The 16,135-nt window shown below is 50.3% G+C and overlaps 8 protein-coding genes across 8 annotated transcripts; 4 read left to right on the forward strand and 4 right to left on the reverse strand.

The window, feature by feature from the left end:
• Positions 1-950: 950 nt before the first annotated feature.
• On the forward strand, positions 951-1,988 carry COCVIDRAFT_114679 (carbohydrate esterase family 16 protein; the record flags this gene model as incomplete). Its single annotated transcript, XM_014695261.1, has 1 exon — positions 951-1,988. One exon carries the CDS (start codon positions 951-953, stop codon positions 1,986-1,988), a length of 1,038 nt encoding a protein of 345 aa, XP_014550747.1.
• A 168-nt stretch (positions 1,989-2,156) lies between these two features.
• On the reverse strand, positions 2,157-2,947 carry COCVIDRAFT_20872 (hypothetical protein; the record flags this gene model as incomplete). The annotated part of the gene is made up of 2 exons (XM_014695256.1): positions 2,157-2,718; positions 2,826-2,947. The coding sequence occupies 2 exons, from the start codon at positions 2,945-2,947 to the stop codon at positions 2,157-2,159; spliced, it is 684 nt and encodes a 227-aa protein (XP_014550742.1).
• A 762-nt stretch (positions 2,948-3,709) lies between these two features.
• Positions 3,710-4,656, forward strand: COCVIDRAFT_114673 (hypothetical protein; the record flags this gene model as incomplete). Its single annotated transcript, XM_014695262.1, has 2 exons — positions 3,710-3,930; positions 3,996-4,656. 2 exons carry the CDS (start codon positions 3,710-3,712, stop codon positions 4,654-4,656), a joined length of 882 nt encoding a protein of 293 aa, XP_014550748.1.
• Positions 4,657-4,732: 76 nt separating this feature from the next.
• Positions 4,733-5,681, reverse strand: COCVIDRAFT_31592 (hypothetical protein; the record flags this gene model as incomplete). The annotated part of the gene is made up of 2 exons (XM_014695263.1): positions 4,733-5,581; positions 5,667-5,681. The coding sequence occupies 2 exons, from the start codon at positions 5,679-5,681 to the stop codon at positions 4,733-4,735; spliced, it is 864 nt and encodes a 287-aa protein (XP_014550749.1).
• Positions 5,682-6,084: 403 nt separating this feature from the next.
• On the forward strand, positions 6,085-7,439 carry COCVIDRAFT_114713 (hypothetical protein; the record flags this gene model as incomplete). The annotated part of the gene is made up of 3 exons (XM_014695264.1): positions 6,085-6,181; positions 6,242-6,679; positions 6,751-7,439. The coding sequence occupies 3 exons, from the start codon at positions 6,085-6,087 to the stop codon at positions 7,437-7,439; spliced, it is 1,224 nt and encodes a 407-aa protein (XP_014550750.1).
• Positions 7,440-7,573: 134 nt separating this feature from the next.
• Positions 7,574-8,763, reverse strand: COCVIDRAFT_31594 (hypothetical protein; the record flags this gene model as incomplete). The annotated part of the gene is made up of 2 exons (XM_014695265.1): positions 7,574-8,571; positions 8,628-8,763. The coding sequence occupies 2 exons, from the start codon at positions 8,761-8,763 to the stop codon at positions 7,574-7,576; spliced, it is 1,134 nt and encodes a 377-aa protein (XP_014550751.1).
• A 267-nt stretch (positions 8,764-9,030) lies between these two features.
• COCVIDRAFT_31595 (hypothetical protein) lies at positions 9,031-12,540 on the forward strand (the record flags this gene model as incomplete). Its single annotated transcript, XM_014695266.1, has 3 exons — positions 9,031-9,478; positions 9,528-11,191; positions 11,242-12,540. 3 exons carry the CDS (start codon positions 9,031-9,033, stop codon positions 12,538-12,540), a joined length of 3,411 nt encoding a protein of 1,136 aa, XP_014550752.1.
• A 604-nt stretch (positions 12,541-13,144) lies between these two features.
• COCVIDRAFT_20878 (glycosyltransferase family 71 protein) lies at positions 13,145-14,677 on the reverse strand (the record flags this gene model as incomplete). The annotated part of the gene is made up of 1 exon (XM_014695257.1): positions 13,145-14,677. The coding sequence occupies one exon, from the start codon at positions 14,675-14,677 to the stop codon at positions 13,145-13,147; it is 1,533 nt and encodes a 510-aa protein (XP_014550743.1).
• Positions 14,678-16,135: the final 1,458 nt, after the last annotated feature.

The following is a 16,135-nucleotide window of genomic DNA, read 5'->3' on the forward strand; positions in this document are numbered from 1 at the left end:
TCGAGAAAGTCCAAATCGTCGGGCCATAGTTCTAGCAGGTCCCGAAGTCGTAGCCGTTGTGATTCGGGAAAGAGACGGCGGTAATATTGATAGCAATCACGATGAATGCAGTGAGATCTCGGACCTCTAGTTAACGAACAGTGATAACAAACTGTTTTTTGGCAAAACAATCGTCTGCACAGGGGAAACAAAGGTTGCTGGGTGTCATGTAAGGCTTTCGCTAGTAAGTTATCTGTCTTGGAATTTGAGAAATACATACCCGCTGCGACGTGTTCATCTGGCTGGACAGCACAGTGACACAGCAAGCACGTTGGTTGACCCTCGTGATGGAACATAGCAGACTGGTGAAGAGTGCATGGTAGACAGTTCCTTGGTTATGTAGTACTTGACTATGATTCGTTAGGTAACCCCCGCTTCAGTCTAAGCTACGTAACCAATCAACTTCTTCAATACTAAGCAGCGAGTTATGATAAGTAAGTGTGGGGTAGAGTCCACCAATCACAAAATAATGATGCACAAGTGATTGTTCATCATGTCTATTAACGTGAGCGAAGAACGCAAAAGAAAGGGAGAATAAAAAGAGTATTGTGTAGATACTACCCATTAAATCACTGTCGAATGAACATAGATTTAACTCATCGTTGGGAGATATCAGTATCACTAAATGTTATAATATTCTACCTGTAAAGAGAGGCTACCACACATATATACTACAATTTGTTACGGTTACCCTGATTTCCTTATGCCCTAACTGGGCCTGTTCTAACCTAGGTAGATCCATGGCTAAATTATCCGAGTCACTCTCCTTCGGACACAATTGACCCGTAGCCTCACTATTATCCGAACCCCGCGTGGATAAACACAAAGTTATGGTAGTCATTTATAGCTGAATGTATGTCGAATATGAGCATAGCAAACAAACCTCTTGTTCATGATTATGTTTGGCTGCCATGAAGCTATCCACAACTTCGTGTCTCGCGTTGGCCACATGCGCTAGTATCGCAGCAGCGACACCGGTATCTCCGAGTACCAAAAAGACTACTTTCGACTGGTCTACCATCGACTCTCTGATAGCTCTTGGCGACAGCTACACATTCATTCAAGGCACCCTCGGCCACCCCAACTACTCCTTCATCGGCGACGAATTAAATCTACCCTTTACACCCGCGCAACTCTTTTCCAACCGCATTGTGCAGAACCTTACCGGAACAGCAGAAGGTGGACCTAACTGGGTCGAGTTTCTGACTGACTGCGGTGTAGAAGACGGGCTACATGATCCGCAAGAATGCGACATCCAGCTTTGGGACTTTGCTTACGCAGGCGCCAACACGATTGAGGAAGCTGGCTTCACACCACTTCACCATAACCACACTGTTTCACTGGAGCGCCAAGTCGAGCAATTCATTTCCTACAGTAACCCCGCGCTCAAATCTATTCATTTGGATAAGAAGCACGCGCTGGTAGCCGTTTGGATCGGTATCAACGACATCAACGATCTCGTCGCTACACAGGGTAGAAACGCTACTTTTGCGCCAGCCTATAAGAAAGTGCAGAAAAACGTTTTCAAGAATGTGGAAAAGGTGTACGAGCTGGGATATAGGAACTTTTTGTTCATGAATCTCCCGCCTTTGGACCGTGGACCGGGTACACCTAACGTCAATGCGTCGCTTGTGGACTTATTCAACAATATCCAGGCCAGCTACGCAGACGGGTTTGCGGAAAAGCATTGCGATGCGGCGGTTCTGCAATTCGATGTTAATACTGTTCTGAATGATGTGTTGGATCGATATCAGGAGTATGGGTTCAAGAACGTGACGGGGTATTGCCCGGGGTACAATCAACCAGATGTTCTGACTGACCCAGGAAAATATGGATGCACGGAATTAGATACCTACTTTTGGTATAACTCAGGGCATTTGACCAGCCGGACGCATGCGATTATGACGGATGTTTTGGGAAAGTGGCTACGAGAGCAATCACATGAATAGTTGTTTGTAGCAAACCAAAAGTTAATTTTCTTATGGATTGACTTGGTGATGCAACGTAGATTAAACCCAGTATCTGATCAAGTCTACGCGGCAAGGTCAATAGTTTTGTATTGACTAAACACCATCACTGTATACAGCGCATCAGCAAACCGAAACCCCCCCCCCCTCTCACTCCCTCACAAACTTCCCAAAAATATGAAGGTCATCAGTAGTCCTCCACTTGCCCGCAAGCCATATGCCATCACCGTCCCAAACATGCACCGCCAGCTCCTTCATACCGCACTTGACCATAACGCGTCTACTAGCCGGATTCTCGCCATTCACAATCGCCCGAACAAACACCTTTTGGTAGTTGTCCCAGAACTTTTGCTCGCGTTGGCAAGCGTCGAGGACTTTTGTTACGGATTGTGTTGCGAATCCTTTGCCCCATGCGGCTGGCAGGAATTGGTATCCAAGCTCGACGGCTAGACAATCAGGGGAGTGGACTGAGTCAGGGAATATATGAGGTGGTAAAGGGAGACTGCCCTTGTCGATGGAGCGGAGAGTGATGAGTCCGATCATTCGTGTGGGGATGTCTTCTTGACTGGCTGGGTTGCTGTTTGGAGCGAGTAGTTCATGGACGGCGTAGACGGCCCGGTAGGATTTCTCTTCGCCGTCGTTGGTTGTGGTTGGCAGTGCTCCTTTCATGGTCTTCTCGGTGTCTTCGATTGTCTTTGACCGGCCATAGATACTTTTTGGAGGATTAGTTTCGGTCCTTTTTGGAAATTTGGCTTTATTGTATAGAATAAGAGCAGACAAAGGTCTAGTGTGCAGAGAAGATAGGCAGTGACTACTTACCTCCACCATGTAGCTTTTTCATCGCTGCGCAACTCATGTAGCCATTCAAGTTCTTGGCTCCCTCTTTCTGCCGTTGTAATGAGCGTCAACTTCAGCTGTGGCGTGAACAAAGTTTGGTCCATGATGCTTAAGATACTTGAAAGATGAGTGAATATAGATTTGCCATCAACATGGAACGACTATATATACATATGTTCTCCTAGGATTTCCTAGGATTTCAGGCAGACGTGCCGGAATGGACTATTCCGTATTCTGGCCAATAGGCGTTCGTGAAGCGCAGTAAGGATGGAAAACGGCAAAGCGCCCTTGAGTTTTGGGTTAGTTATTCCGAAGATTCAAGGCTAACATCGGTATACCACGATTATGAGCAGAGTTGGCCTTAAATTGCAATACGAGTTGTATTGTCGAAAATGAATGACTCAGATTGTCTTCGTAGAGTTAGGATCTCTGCTAATATGTGAACCAGCTCCCACGATTTATTCTTTCATTACGCATGAATCCTCACACAGAACAAGACTTCTCTGTTAATTTGTCTAGCATAAGTCACGCATAGTAGATGCAGTACTATTACTACTGGTAACATCTACTCATGCACAAGTTAGATGTTTTTGCTTGCTCACTTATGCACACTGATTACTTCTTCTGCGAAAAGTGAGAAGGTGGTTTTATCGACCCCGAATATCCAAAAAGCCAATTCATGAATATCCTTCATCTGCAAATTAATATGAATTTCGCTATGTAAAACAAATGATATACAGCCATCAACTCAGTGACAGTTGAAGCATACGCGACGTTTTGTTAGCGCAGCCATGTCTTGGCACTCCCGAATCTCCGGCCGAACTTTTGGCACCACCGCAGCCACCACCGATATCTCCAACGCCGCAATGGCACACCCACGATCGTTAATAGCGCCTTTGGGCCGGCTCGCGACCTCATCAATTGCCGCTGCGCGATCCGAAGTACCGCGCATTGCTGCATTGCCATACCAGACGATACGATGCGCAACGACCAAAGCACAGCCGAAGAAAAAGAAGAAGACGCGGAACACATTCCTGCAATATGACTTGAAGCAGGCAGACCAATTCTCGCTGATAGATGCGATGCAGTAAGTCTCTGGCTAGGGCTCTGGAGTGCCGCCAATGGCAAGGGCAGGTGTTAACGGGGGAATAGATATATCCGCGCCTTCGAAGTAGGCCGTAACCCCTCCTCCTCAAAATACGAGATGCATGTTCGCTTGCGCACGCTGAAGAACGGTCCCGTTGTGCGAAACCGCTTACGACTCCCACATCCCGTCAAGACCGACATACGGATCTGTGTCATTGCCGCACCAGACTCCAAGGCCGCCACTGAAGCTCGCGCTGCGGGCGCCACGCTTGTCGGCGAAGACGAAATCTTCAACCAAATCAAGGAAGGTATTGTTGAATTCGACAGGTGCATATGCCACATCGACAGTCTACAGAAGATGAACAAGGCGGGGCTAGGACGAGTGTTGGGTCCCAAGGGCTTGATGCCCAGCACAAAGACTGGCACAGTAGTCACGCAAGTGGGTACAAGTGTGAGGAACATGGTGGGAGGAAGCGAATATAGGGAACGTCTAGGCGTTGTTCGCATGGCAATAGGACAGTTGGGATTCACGCCAGACGAGATGCAAAGAAATATCAAAGCATTCATGGAGGCGCTCAAGAAGGACATGGCACAATTGAGCGACCGGATTGGCAAGGAAATTCACGAGGTAGTACTCAGCTCGACCAATGCGCCAGGTTTCACATTGAGCGGAGAATTTAGAGGACCCAATTCGATAGCACCAAAGGAGCTGAGTGGACCTTTGTAGATGTAGCCCTAGGAGTGGGTGTATGAACAATGTACCATACCGAACGCCGTCGCTATGCTGGTGTCAAGATCTCCCATTATGATGACTTTAATGTCTTGAGAAGTTTGACAGCTTCTGCCGATTCCTCCATGTCCGCGTAAATCTTCATAATCTTCATGACGCGCCCTGATCCGTCTGCTCCCGCGCTCTTCGCCTGCCGTAGTGCGGTATTCAAGTCCATCAATAATGTAGTCCGCACTTTTGTCTTTCTTGCAGCCTGCGCTGCGACAAAAGGATGCTCATCTAGTTCTTTTTCCAACCCCAGCAGCAACTGGTACTGTACTACATTTCGTCTTAATTTTGCGACGGAAATAGTGTAGCTTCCCTCCTCTTCGTCTTCATCCTCATCCTCGTCGCTATCCGAGACCTCTTCCCCGACTATAATAGGCTCTTTACCCAACGTCTCAATCATGAGCTCGGCCTCCAACTCCTTGAGCCTAGCGTCGTAGTCTATGAGCCGTCTGCCGACTTCGATTTTATGCCTGACATCGCGCTTTTCTTCTAGTAGCTCGCGCACCTCTTCCTCTCGCTTGCCGACTACATTCATCAATCCATCAATCTCCTTTCGGAAGCCCAGCAGCCCCACCCTGACTTCTTCCACCTTTTCCTCGCCGCCATTCAAGCTGTTTCCCAAGTTCAAAAAGTCTTGGTAGTTTGAATTGACGAGGTCGAGAAGCTCTTTGGATAGAAGCTGGGATCGCGAGCGCAACTCTGAGCGTAGGTCCTCGAGCGTTTGGTGGCGGTTATGTAGGGTAGAAAGATAACTTGCAGGCGAGAAGTCTGGAACGAGGAAATCGGAGCGGCGGAGCGGTGTCGCAAAGGGAAGAGTAGAGATGTTGTCGTCATCAGAGTCGTCGCTGGATCCAGAGCGCGAGTCTGCGCCAAACTAGACAAAAGGCGTGGTCAGTCGCACAGATCTACTCCCTATTGCGCTTGTTGTGGAAATCGACGAGGGGTGTGTGTGTACATACTTGGAATTGACTCATGGCTGCCGTCTTTGTTCCATCGATACGTCGTGTGCTGGGGTGATGATGCCAGAAGTTCAAATAAACTAATCGATAAGCTTCGGAACGTGGACCGAGGTGTCGGAACAAGCGTGCTGGCGGGTTTGTAATGTCGAGCCGATTAGCGGCCCCCTCGTCTGTGGGGTACGACGGCAAAGTAGAGTGCATATACACTACGTCAAGCGCTGGTTTTGTTTTTCTCCTGCACTTCGTCTTCGGGTGTTCGCGATAACTTTGTCCGTTTGAGCTAGTTTCAAGCCTTGCATTTGCACATTTAAAGGATTATTTTCTGTATACTTATAGATATACATTGGCTTCCTCCTCCTTCTCCGCCACTCTCCGACACGATAAGAGTGTCAGATCACATTGTCTATAGTTTAGTACAATGCTACCGCAGCCAGACCTCCCTGAGCCAGCACACCCGGGAGTCGATTCGATGCTGAGCCGCAAGTTTGGAAAGGAAGTAGCCAATTACTTCTCTGGTACGAAGACACGCGGCCTATCTACTCTTGGAGACGCTTATCTCTAACACTGGCATGCAGGGTCTCCATTAAATCGTGTGGGTTTCCTTCGTCCCGACCACCAATTTCTGTCTTCGGCACTACACCACCCATCTTCTACTTTCCTTCTCTTCAATAAACTCGAGCCGCTCGTCAAGTCAGCCACCGAGCTTGCTCGCTGTACTTTCTCGGATGTTAAGCCAATCATTGGCGACAACCCGTTTGAGAAGTCCGAGGAGGATGTCATTGCGCAGTACAATTCAACTCTGTATACGCCGCAGATTATCTTTTTGGGACTGGATGAGAGGAAAGATGGCTTCAAGTACAAGGAGCATTACAAGGGCCAGCCGTGGTTCGCCGTAGATGTCACGCCGCAAGAAAGCGTCAAGGAAAAGGCAGAGGAGTTGATCAAGAAGTTCGAAGAGCAGGGATTGGAGTTCAGCAAGGGACGGATGCATATGAGTCTGCCCGCCGAAGAAGGTACGCAATCATCATTCTCTCATACTATACATTTTCAACACAGAAGTAACTCGGCAACTAACACGCAACAGCGGCTATCTACGCCGAAGCCCGCCACCTCCTCGACTGGAACGCCCGAAACCCCTTCTGCGCCTCATGCGGCTACAAGACGCTCTCTGTCAACGCCGGGTTCAAGCGTACATGTCCGCCCAAGGACATTGCATCCAGCATTGATCAAGGCGAGCGACCACCCTGCGCTACTCGTACTGGCATCTCCAATCTCTCTTTCCCACGTACTGACCCCACCGTCATCATGGCGGTCGTGTCCGCCGACGGCAAAAAGATCCTTCTTGGTCGTCAAAAGCGGTGGCCCCCGAACTGGTATTCTACCCTCGCTGGATTTCTCGAGCCAGCCGAGAGCGTCGAGGAAGCCGTCCGTCGCGAGGTCTGGGAGGAATCCGGTATCCATCTTGGTCGTGTGGTTATTCACTCTACACAGCCATGGCCGTACCCTGCTAACCTTATGATTGGTGCGGTTGGCCAGGCGATTCCGGAGGGGGAGACCATTCATCTGGGCCACGATGCCGAATTGGAAGACGCAAAGTGGTTTACGGCTGAGGAGGTTAGGGAGGCGTTGCGTGTGGGGACGAGTGGGCTGGGAGAGGGTGCTGGGCCCGAGTATAAAGAGGGTGGGCTGAGGTTGCCACCTAAGACGGCGATTGCGAATCAGCTTATGACGGCGGTTGTGAATGGGTTCGCGAGCGGAGGCCCGATGATTTAAGCATATTAGTGGGTATATGAGAAAGTGTAGTTGTAGATGTAGAAGTAGAAGTAAACAAAGAAGACGGTCTCGGGGATAGAGGCACATGTTTCTCGTAGACTTATGTTGTTTCTATTTTGTATGTACTTGGTAACCTACTCCAGTACAATGTACTTGCGCAAGTGTTCGGGTATAGCATCGTATAACTTTTTCTGTTCCAGCCACTTCTTGGAGAACAGACGGTCGGCATATCGGTATGCGCCATCACACAGCAGTGTGACGACTGTTGATCCCTTACCCAGCTTCTCAGCTACTTCCTTGGCTGCAACAACGTTTAGACATGAGCTAGCGCCCAAATAGAGACCCTCCTCATCTAGACATCTGTACACCATTTCAATGGTCTTCTCATCGCTAATGTGTACAGAGCCGTCAAGGAGATCAATGTCTGGCTTCAGGTTGTCTGTTACACGGCCTTGGCCGATACCCTCTGTTATGGAACCACCAGATCGCTCTGTGAGCTTGCCACCACTCTGAATGTAGGAGTGCAGCACGGAGCCTGGTGGATCTGCCAAAAAGCTCTTGACCTTTCCGTCACTCTTCTCTTTGAGATACCTTGTCACACCAGCCAGACTGCCTCCCGTGCCTGTGGCGCAAGTAAAAGCGTCAAGTTTTCCTCCCGTCTGGGCCCAAATCTCCGGTCCTGTGGTCTCGATATGCGCCTGTCGGTTCGCCACGTTGTCGAACTGGTTTGTCCATACTGCGTTGTCCAGCCTTTCCGCGTGTCGCTTTGCTTGGTGGTTGTAGTTTTCGGGGTTTTCGAATGCGACAGCGGGTACAGGGTACACTTCAGCGCCCAGCAGTCTTAGCAGATCAATCTTGCCCTGCGACTGGGTGTTGGGCATGTAGATGACGAGTTTATAACCCTTTGAGCGGCAGACGTGCGCAAGACCGATACCAGTGTTTCCAGCTGTACCTTCGATGACGGTACCACCGGGCTTCAAGAGACCTTGGCGTTCGGCATTCTCGACGACGAAGAGGGCAGCGCGGTCCTTGACTGAGCCGCCTGGGTTTTGGAACTCTGCTTTTCCGAGAATGTTGCAGCCAGTTTCTTCAGAGAGCCTCTTTAGACGGATAAGAGGGGTCTTGCCAATAGCTGGGAATATATGTCAATATGTTTTCGCTCTAGGGTTTTGTAAGGAAACATGTTACCATCAAGGAAACCCCGCTGACCAATGCCCTGAGCCTTTGAGATATTAAGGGCAGTCTGCTGGGCTTCTGCTGAGCCAATGATCTCAGCGCCGCGACGTGCAGAGGTCGCGAAGCCTCGCACAGCTGTCCGGAACATTGTTGCAATTGAAGAATTGCCTCACAAAGCCGGGGGCAAAGGTCAAGTTCAAGTACAAGTTCAAGATGATGCCATCGGCTGGTCGGCGAATCAACGCGCTTTCGCCCGATGTCGCAAGCAGTCAAAGGTGGACCCTGCACGCGGGACCCCTGCTCCCACGAGCCGTTGCCGCGCGGGGGTGTGCGTAAACAACAACACCACCGACAATTGATGCCAATGATCGTCCCACAGTAGACGACCACACATCCTACTGACAGTACACGAAATATGCCCGGACGTCCTTCAACCCGCGCGCCGCGTGGGTCGACCACAGCCACAGCCCGCAAAGCCAGTGGCGGTACAACAAGGGCAACACGCGGATCCTCTGCAAGACAATCCGCAAATGCAATTGATATCCCCGATGAGGGCCCCGTCACAACCCTCCGCACACAGATCGCCCAAGTCTTCAGCGACGCACAAAAGACGACGGCCACACAAAGGAAGCTGGTGGTCAACTTGAGGAAGATCCAGGAAGCATGCTGTTTCGAGCCACCAGACACAGGCAAGAAGGGCGGAAAGAAGGGCCAGGAGGAACAAGAAGATTTTGACGAGGAGGAGTTCAATGCCGAGATTGTGAGGTGTCTGCTTAGAATCATGTCCGTCAAGAAGAGTGAGCCGGTAGGCGACAGAGTGATTCGCTTCTTGGGCATCTTCTTGAAGCATGCGTCAGACAAAGGTTTGTCATGCACTGCCGGTCAGAAAAACAAAACACTGATAAAAGCCAGATCAACAGATATTTGCCGCAGAGTCCGAGGAAGATGCGACTGCCTTTCACGAAACGCCTACCAGCAGGCTTACATCCAACATCCTCACTACAATCCTGGGACTTCTCACAGCCAAGGACAAGACGGTCCGGTTCCGAGCCACACAGACAGTTGCGCATATTGTGAACAGCCTCACTACTATCGATGACGATATTTTCAACCTGATAAGATTGGGTTTCTTGAAGCGTCTTCGAGATAAAGAACCATCGGTGCGCGTTCAGGCTATTCTTGGACTGGGCCGCCTTGCCGGGAATGATGACGAGGAGCAAGATGAGGAAGACAGTGACGACGAAGCAGGTGGCATTCTAGACAAGCTTCTGGATATCATGATCAACGATCCGAGTGCCGAAGTGCGACGAGCTGTATTGTTGAACCTGCCACTCTGGCCGTCCACCCTGCGATATATCCTCGAGCGGGCTCGTGATATGGATGCGACTACTCGAAGGCTAGTCTATGGCAAGATCCTACCGGCTTTGGGCGATTTCCGACACATGTCGCTTGTGGAGCGAGAGAAGCTCATCCGATGGGGTCTTCGCGACCGAGACGACATTGTCCGTAAGGCTGCAGCAACCCTGTTCCGCGAGCGCTGGCTCGAAGATTGCGCTTCATCCCGCGACACCCGGACTGAAGAGGAGAAGAAGCCTGGTGATGTTGCACCTCCTAGTCTGGAGGCGCTATGCGAGCTATTGGAACGCATTGATGTTACACGGTCCGGTGAGGAGGACGGTATGGCTCATGAAGCCATGCGCCAGTTCTGGGATGGCCGACCGGATTACCGTAGAGATATCACATTTGATCATGAGTTCTGGAACAACTTAGATGCGCAGACGGCTTTCATTGCTCGTACGCTCAACGACTACAGCCAGAGCACCGACGATGACAGAATCCAGAGCATGATTGAGGACAAGATGCCTGAAGTCACTATGTTTGCTTTTGTTCTGCAGCGGGAGCTCAATTCGCTTATGGAGCTAGTCGACAAAGTCGCAATGATGGAAGAGACTGATCCAGAGATTGAGGAGGCCCAGGAAGATGTTGAGGAACAGGATTTCGTTGTCCAGCAGCTCCTTCACATTGCTCATACTCTCGACTACACGGATGAGATGGGACGAAGGCAGATGTACAACATTATGCGCGAAGCAATTTCCAAGGCTCAACTGCCCGAAGAGTGCACAAAGCTCTCCATCGAAGTTCTACGCAAGGTTTGCGGTAGTCGAGGCGAGTCAGACTTCTGTGCTCTCATTGTCGAGGCCATTGCCGACGTTCGAGATTCTCTCTTGGATGCCGATGATGCCACTGTCACTGGCGGAGATGCTGAAGAAAGCTTCCACTCTGCACAATCAGACGTGGACATGGATGCTCCATTAATCAAGGCCAAGACTGCCAAAGCCACAGAAAACCTCACTGAAGAAGAGAAAGAAGAGCGACAGATCCGAGAGGTCATGGTATACTCTAAGTGTTTACATATCGCGCAATGCACACTTCAAAATGTGGAGGGCGATTTGGAGTCGGATACGTCGCTCACAAATATCCTCAATACTCTTATTATCCCGGCCGTACAAGCTCACCAGGCGATGATCCGAGAGCGAGGTGTCATCTGTTTGGGTCTAGCTGCCCTTCTCAGTAAAGTAAGTTTACGACTCGATATCTGCTATAGGGATATACTAACAAGAACTAGGATCTTGCAGGTAACAACCTCGATCTCTTTTTCCACTGCTTCGCAAAGGGCCATGATGCTCTGAAGGAGATTGTCATTCAAGTCCTCACAGACGTGATCATCACTCACCCACAGCTTCTTACACCCACTATCCCGGACCCAGACGCCGAGACTGAAGATGCAGAGCCCATTACCAACCCACGCATCCGCCCTATCACTAAGATCCTTCTCAAGGCCTTCACCTCCGACAATAAGCGCATTAGTCTCATCTCATGCACCGCTGCCTCGAAGCTATTGCTCCTTGGTATCCTGCCACCTCAGCCTACAGCCGAAATCCTCAAGGCCTTCACATTGACCTACTTTGATCCCGAGACAGCAACGAACCCGGCACTACGACAAGCACTCAGCTACTTCCTCCCCGTCTTCTGCCACAGTAAGCTAAAGAACGCTAAGCTCATGGGCGAAATCGCCGTCCCCATCATCTCCAAGCTCCTCATCATGCGCGATGAGAATGTCGAAGAGGACGACATAGACGAGATGGTCGGCTGGCCCGTCATCACTGCCCACCTTTCCGAATGGACCGACGGCCGCAAGGTAGTTGGCGCAACCGAACTCGGTCTGGATGGCAAGACAAGCACAACAGCCGAAGCCGAGGAACCTCACGTCCAACTCGCCATTGAAATTCTCGAGCGCGCACTCACAAGCACGTGTTCGAAAGACGAGCGTAAACCTCTACTCTCGCTGCTAAGCAAACTCTTCATCGCTCCATCGGGCCCGAGCTACAAGAGCAACACCGAGCAAAATGGTGAAGATGAAGAAGAAGAAGAGCCCCTACATACCCTTCACAGCCTTGTTTCCGAAGCCGTCGAAGCCAAGATCGGGACGGACGCCACGCAACGTAATGCACTGGCGAAAATGGAAGCTACTCTAACAAAGCGATTGGGCGAAGTGGGTAACGCGACACAAGCTCCCGACGAAGACGCAGATGACCAGACGGCTGCTCCCGACACTACTGTTGCGCCGGATGAGACGGAGACAACCGAGGCATCTGAGACCCGGATACCATCTAAGAAATCCGTCAAGGTTAAAGAAGAAGACGATGAGGATGAAGATACGATGTTAGCTGGTATGCAAGGGGAGGGTACACGCATGCCTCTTGAAGCTGATGACGATGACGACGATGAGGATGAAGAGGAAGAGCAGTCAGTGGCTGAACATAGCACGTTGATTGTGGGCAGGGATGATAGGAGGAGGACAATGGTTACTGAGGAGGATATTATGGAGAGTTTGTTGCAGAGTGAGATGGAGGATTCTGCTTAGTCAATCTTTTCTCACGGGTTTTGGGTAGGGTGTGTTGTAGATGGCGTTTTTGGGGGGAGGGGACAAGGCGGATAAAGTGGGATAGGGAGATATGATTTTATGTATTATGCGGTTATGATATCCTGTTGCTACTATCTGTACTTTTTCTTTTTCTTTCTACTCGACGATGTCATCTTTCTCAGTTCTACGCATGATACTTGCATATTACATGACGTGAAAAACTCAACAGAACTATCGTTCGCTCAAAAATGGTTACTTTTATTTTTATTTTTTCGGGTTGAAAAATTCGGGTATATAACCAGCGTGCTGCTAACCATTGCGGTACATAGCAAGCAAAAACTAAAAACAAACTACTACCTAAAGTTTTTCTTGCCTCACTTGAACCATCTGTCGTAAATCCGTATTAAACATGTACAACGAAAGTTGTGTACAAATCATTAGTTATGTGTCTCTCTTCGCAAGGAGAAAAAACAAGCAGCAGATGAAGAAAGGCAAATTTTTGACCTTCATCCTCCCCACCCAAATTTCCCCGGACGTAAAAAAAGAAGAATTGTCGTAGTTAGTCGCTCCAAAAAAAAGGAAAAAAAAAGCTTCTTCGAAAAGATCATGACCTGAGTGGCATATCGACCTCGATATTGCCAAAAACATCTCTGTACCATGCCCGCAAGTTTCTGCACTTCTCACCGCGGGCATCTTCTCTGCATCCTTCTTCAACAACGACTTCCCACATGCGCTGCTCAACATCGTACCCGAGCTGCTTCTGCATATCTTCTTTCTTGCCCCACAACCTATGTGAGTGGCCCTCCATATCAAAGGGTCGCCTATCATTCAGGAGCCGCGTCGGGTCGAGCTTGAGGTTATTCTGATGAATGAAAATCGGGATGGGTTTGCTCGGCGCGGTACGCGGCTTATTCCTCTGGGATTGGGTGACGAGATCCTTGTCTTGCCAGAGGGCTTGATCGTGGATGTGGTTGCGCATCGGGGGTAGGTACTGGTAGTCGAGACGGGGGTCTGCCTGGCCGATTGCCGTGCCTTCGTATGTGCCGTTGAGGAAGCGGCCGAGAGCCATGGGCGCGGTGCGGACTTGGTAGAAAGGAAGGCCGACGGCGAGGGCGGCTTGCGTGAAGGTCTCTTTGTCGCCAGCGCCGGGGGCGCCTTGGCTGAAGAGGATGTAGTAGAAGTCTGGGCCGTAGTAGTTGTAGTAGACCATCATGAGTAGGGTTTCGCGGTGTAGATCTTTGTTCATGAGGAGTTGGCCGCTTTCGGTTGAGAGGCGCGATTGCGAGGGGACTTCAGGGATGGCGGCGATGTGGTAGAAATGCGCCGAGATGGTTTGCGCCCAGAAGTCGGGCCAGGTCACCAGGCCATGGGTCGTGTAGGGGGCGGCGGAGAATAAACCTTTCGGGTCTTGTGAGGGGAAGGCATCGCTGTCGAGGAACAGAACGTGCTGGAAGGACGAGAATAGGATCGCAAAGGCCTTGTACTGGTAGTGACTCGGTGGTTTGACGTTGGCGGCCGTCTCGTAAATGTTTGATAAGACAACGCAACGGGCGTTCAGAGAAGGTAGAACGGTCTCGCACACTGTTGCGTCGTATTTGTTCCAGTCGTCAATGAAGACTTCCATCGGCAGATCACATCCCGTCTTGCGTAGTAAGCGGAGTGAGACCAAAAAGATGGGCATGTACATGGCGTTAGCTGTAGTAACGATGCCCGTAGTACCCTGTGCAAAGGGGACTTTAGACGCGAGCTCTTTTGCAGAACTGCGCATAGTATAGTGCGCTCTGAACAAGGCCAACTCTTCATTCTTTGTGAAGTTGACCAGCCGATCAGGGTGTGTCCTGTGAGGTTCAAGCGGCTTGAAGTGGACAATATCTTCGAAGCCCTCATCGTCGAGCTGCAAAGGCTCACATTGTGGTTGGGCGTCAACCAGAGCAGTGGCAAGGTCGGACCAAAATTCTTGAACAGACTTGTCAAAGGTTGAACTGACTGCAGTGAGGTTCTTGCCCGTCAGGATGGGGATGTGAATGGCAGCGGAACCATGGTATTGCCTGGGAAAGAAGAAGAAGGCGCCGCATATCAAGAGGAAGAGAGGGAGGACAAGCAGTCGCGGTAACGAGTGTGAGGTGGTGACGAGCATGGCGGGGGTGGGCCCGCACTTGAGAGCGAGTAATTGTCACGAAAACGAAAGGAAACGGGGTATCTTTGGGGAGAAAGAGAAGAGCGGGAAAGACAGTGAGAGATAAGTCAAGAGGCTAGCGCCAGATGAGAGGTGAGAGTGAAAGGACGAATTACATGTAAGTACACTGCCATGGACGCCTAGAGATAACTGGAAATGATGTGACATGGGTGCCACAGTGTCATCCCAAGGTGGCAGAGCATGCAACTGCAATACGAGCGGATGCTACAAACGGGGTACGCCGCCGCGTTTATGGAGGAGCCGACTCATGGCGCGGGTCCAAGGCACAAGGTTAGCTTGATGCTGTGTGGTTGTATAGGGCTAATGCTAGGCCTCAACAAGAGGTTGTGTGAGAGCAGACAGCACGATGCTTGACAAGATCGTGGGTACCGATCTTGGGTGAGGTTGTGGAAAGCTTATGGGACAGGGGCGGACTGAGCGAGATGGAGTGGTGAATTGCATCCGGCGCATCCTAGGCCGTACCTAAGCTCAGCATAGCGCAGAAAAGCTGGATAAACGGGCGAGCTGAGTAAAGGCGACTAACGGATGAGCAGCTCATTAGCCGTGCCAAATTAGACGTTAGAGAGTCAAAATTAGAGACGCTAACGCCATGGGCAAGCTGACTGATAACGGCATGGCAAGGCGAGACTGGCCGACGTCTGACAGCGTGGGTCGTTGGTTGGGTCCCCCCTGCTCTCAGGGACAACGGCTGCACACGTAACCTATCGGCGCATGAGGCTTTGGGCGATCTTAACAAACTACATGGCTTCCGTCGTATGTTTCCTAGCCCTGGTCCTGGTCGCATTGCAGTCAGTACACACACGTACGTACGCCTGTGGAACCGTCAACTTCAACAGCAGCACAATTCATCTCTAACATATGCGACTCAGAGCAACGCGTCGCAAAGACCGCTTTTTCTTGTTTCCCAGCCTCCAGCCGTCCGTATCGCGCATATACGCACTATTGAAAAATCGCGCAACCGTTTATACGGGGCGTGGGACACCCTAGATGCCATCCACCTGCTTCGGAAATTGAGCCACGCAGACGCCACAGACATCTTATTAATGCCCACGTCAAACACGGCCAAGTCTTTTGTATTCATATCTTACTTACATGTGAGATGACATGTTTGTTAAATCTAGGATAATACGGGAGGGGGCACGTCATCATAACGGTGTATGTGCTCAACAAACTTCCATCTAGCACGTTACGAAAAAAAACTTTGGGTTCAGTCCAAGATGAGGAGGAAAAAAAGGAAATAACAACACCAAAAAATAGATGACCCGAACATCGTCGTGATACCGCGCAGATTCCTACGCTTTACTACTCTAATCATAGACAAAGACACAAACTAGCCCGCTTGTACGTAGCGCGGGCTAGAAATCCTGCTAAGCTCCACAAACACCCGTACCTTGCATG

This window comes from Bipolaris victoriae (assembly GCF_000527765.1).
Source record: "Bipolaris victoriae FI3 unplaced genomic scaffold scaffold_169, whole genome shotgun sequence".
NCBI lineage: Eukaryota > Fungi > Ascomycota > Dothideomycetes > Pleosporales > Pleosporaceae > Bipolaris > Bipolaris victoriae.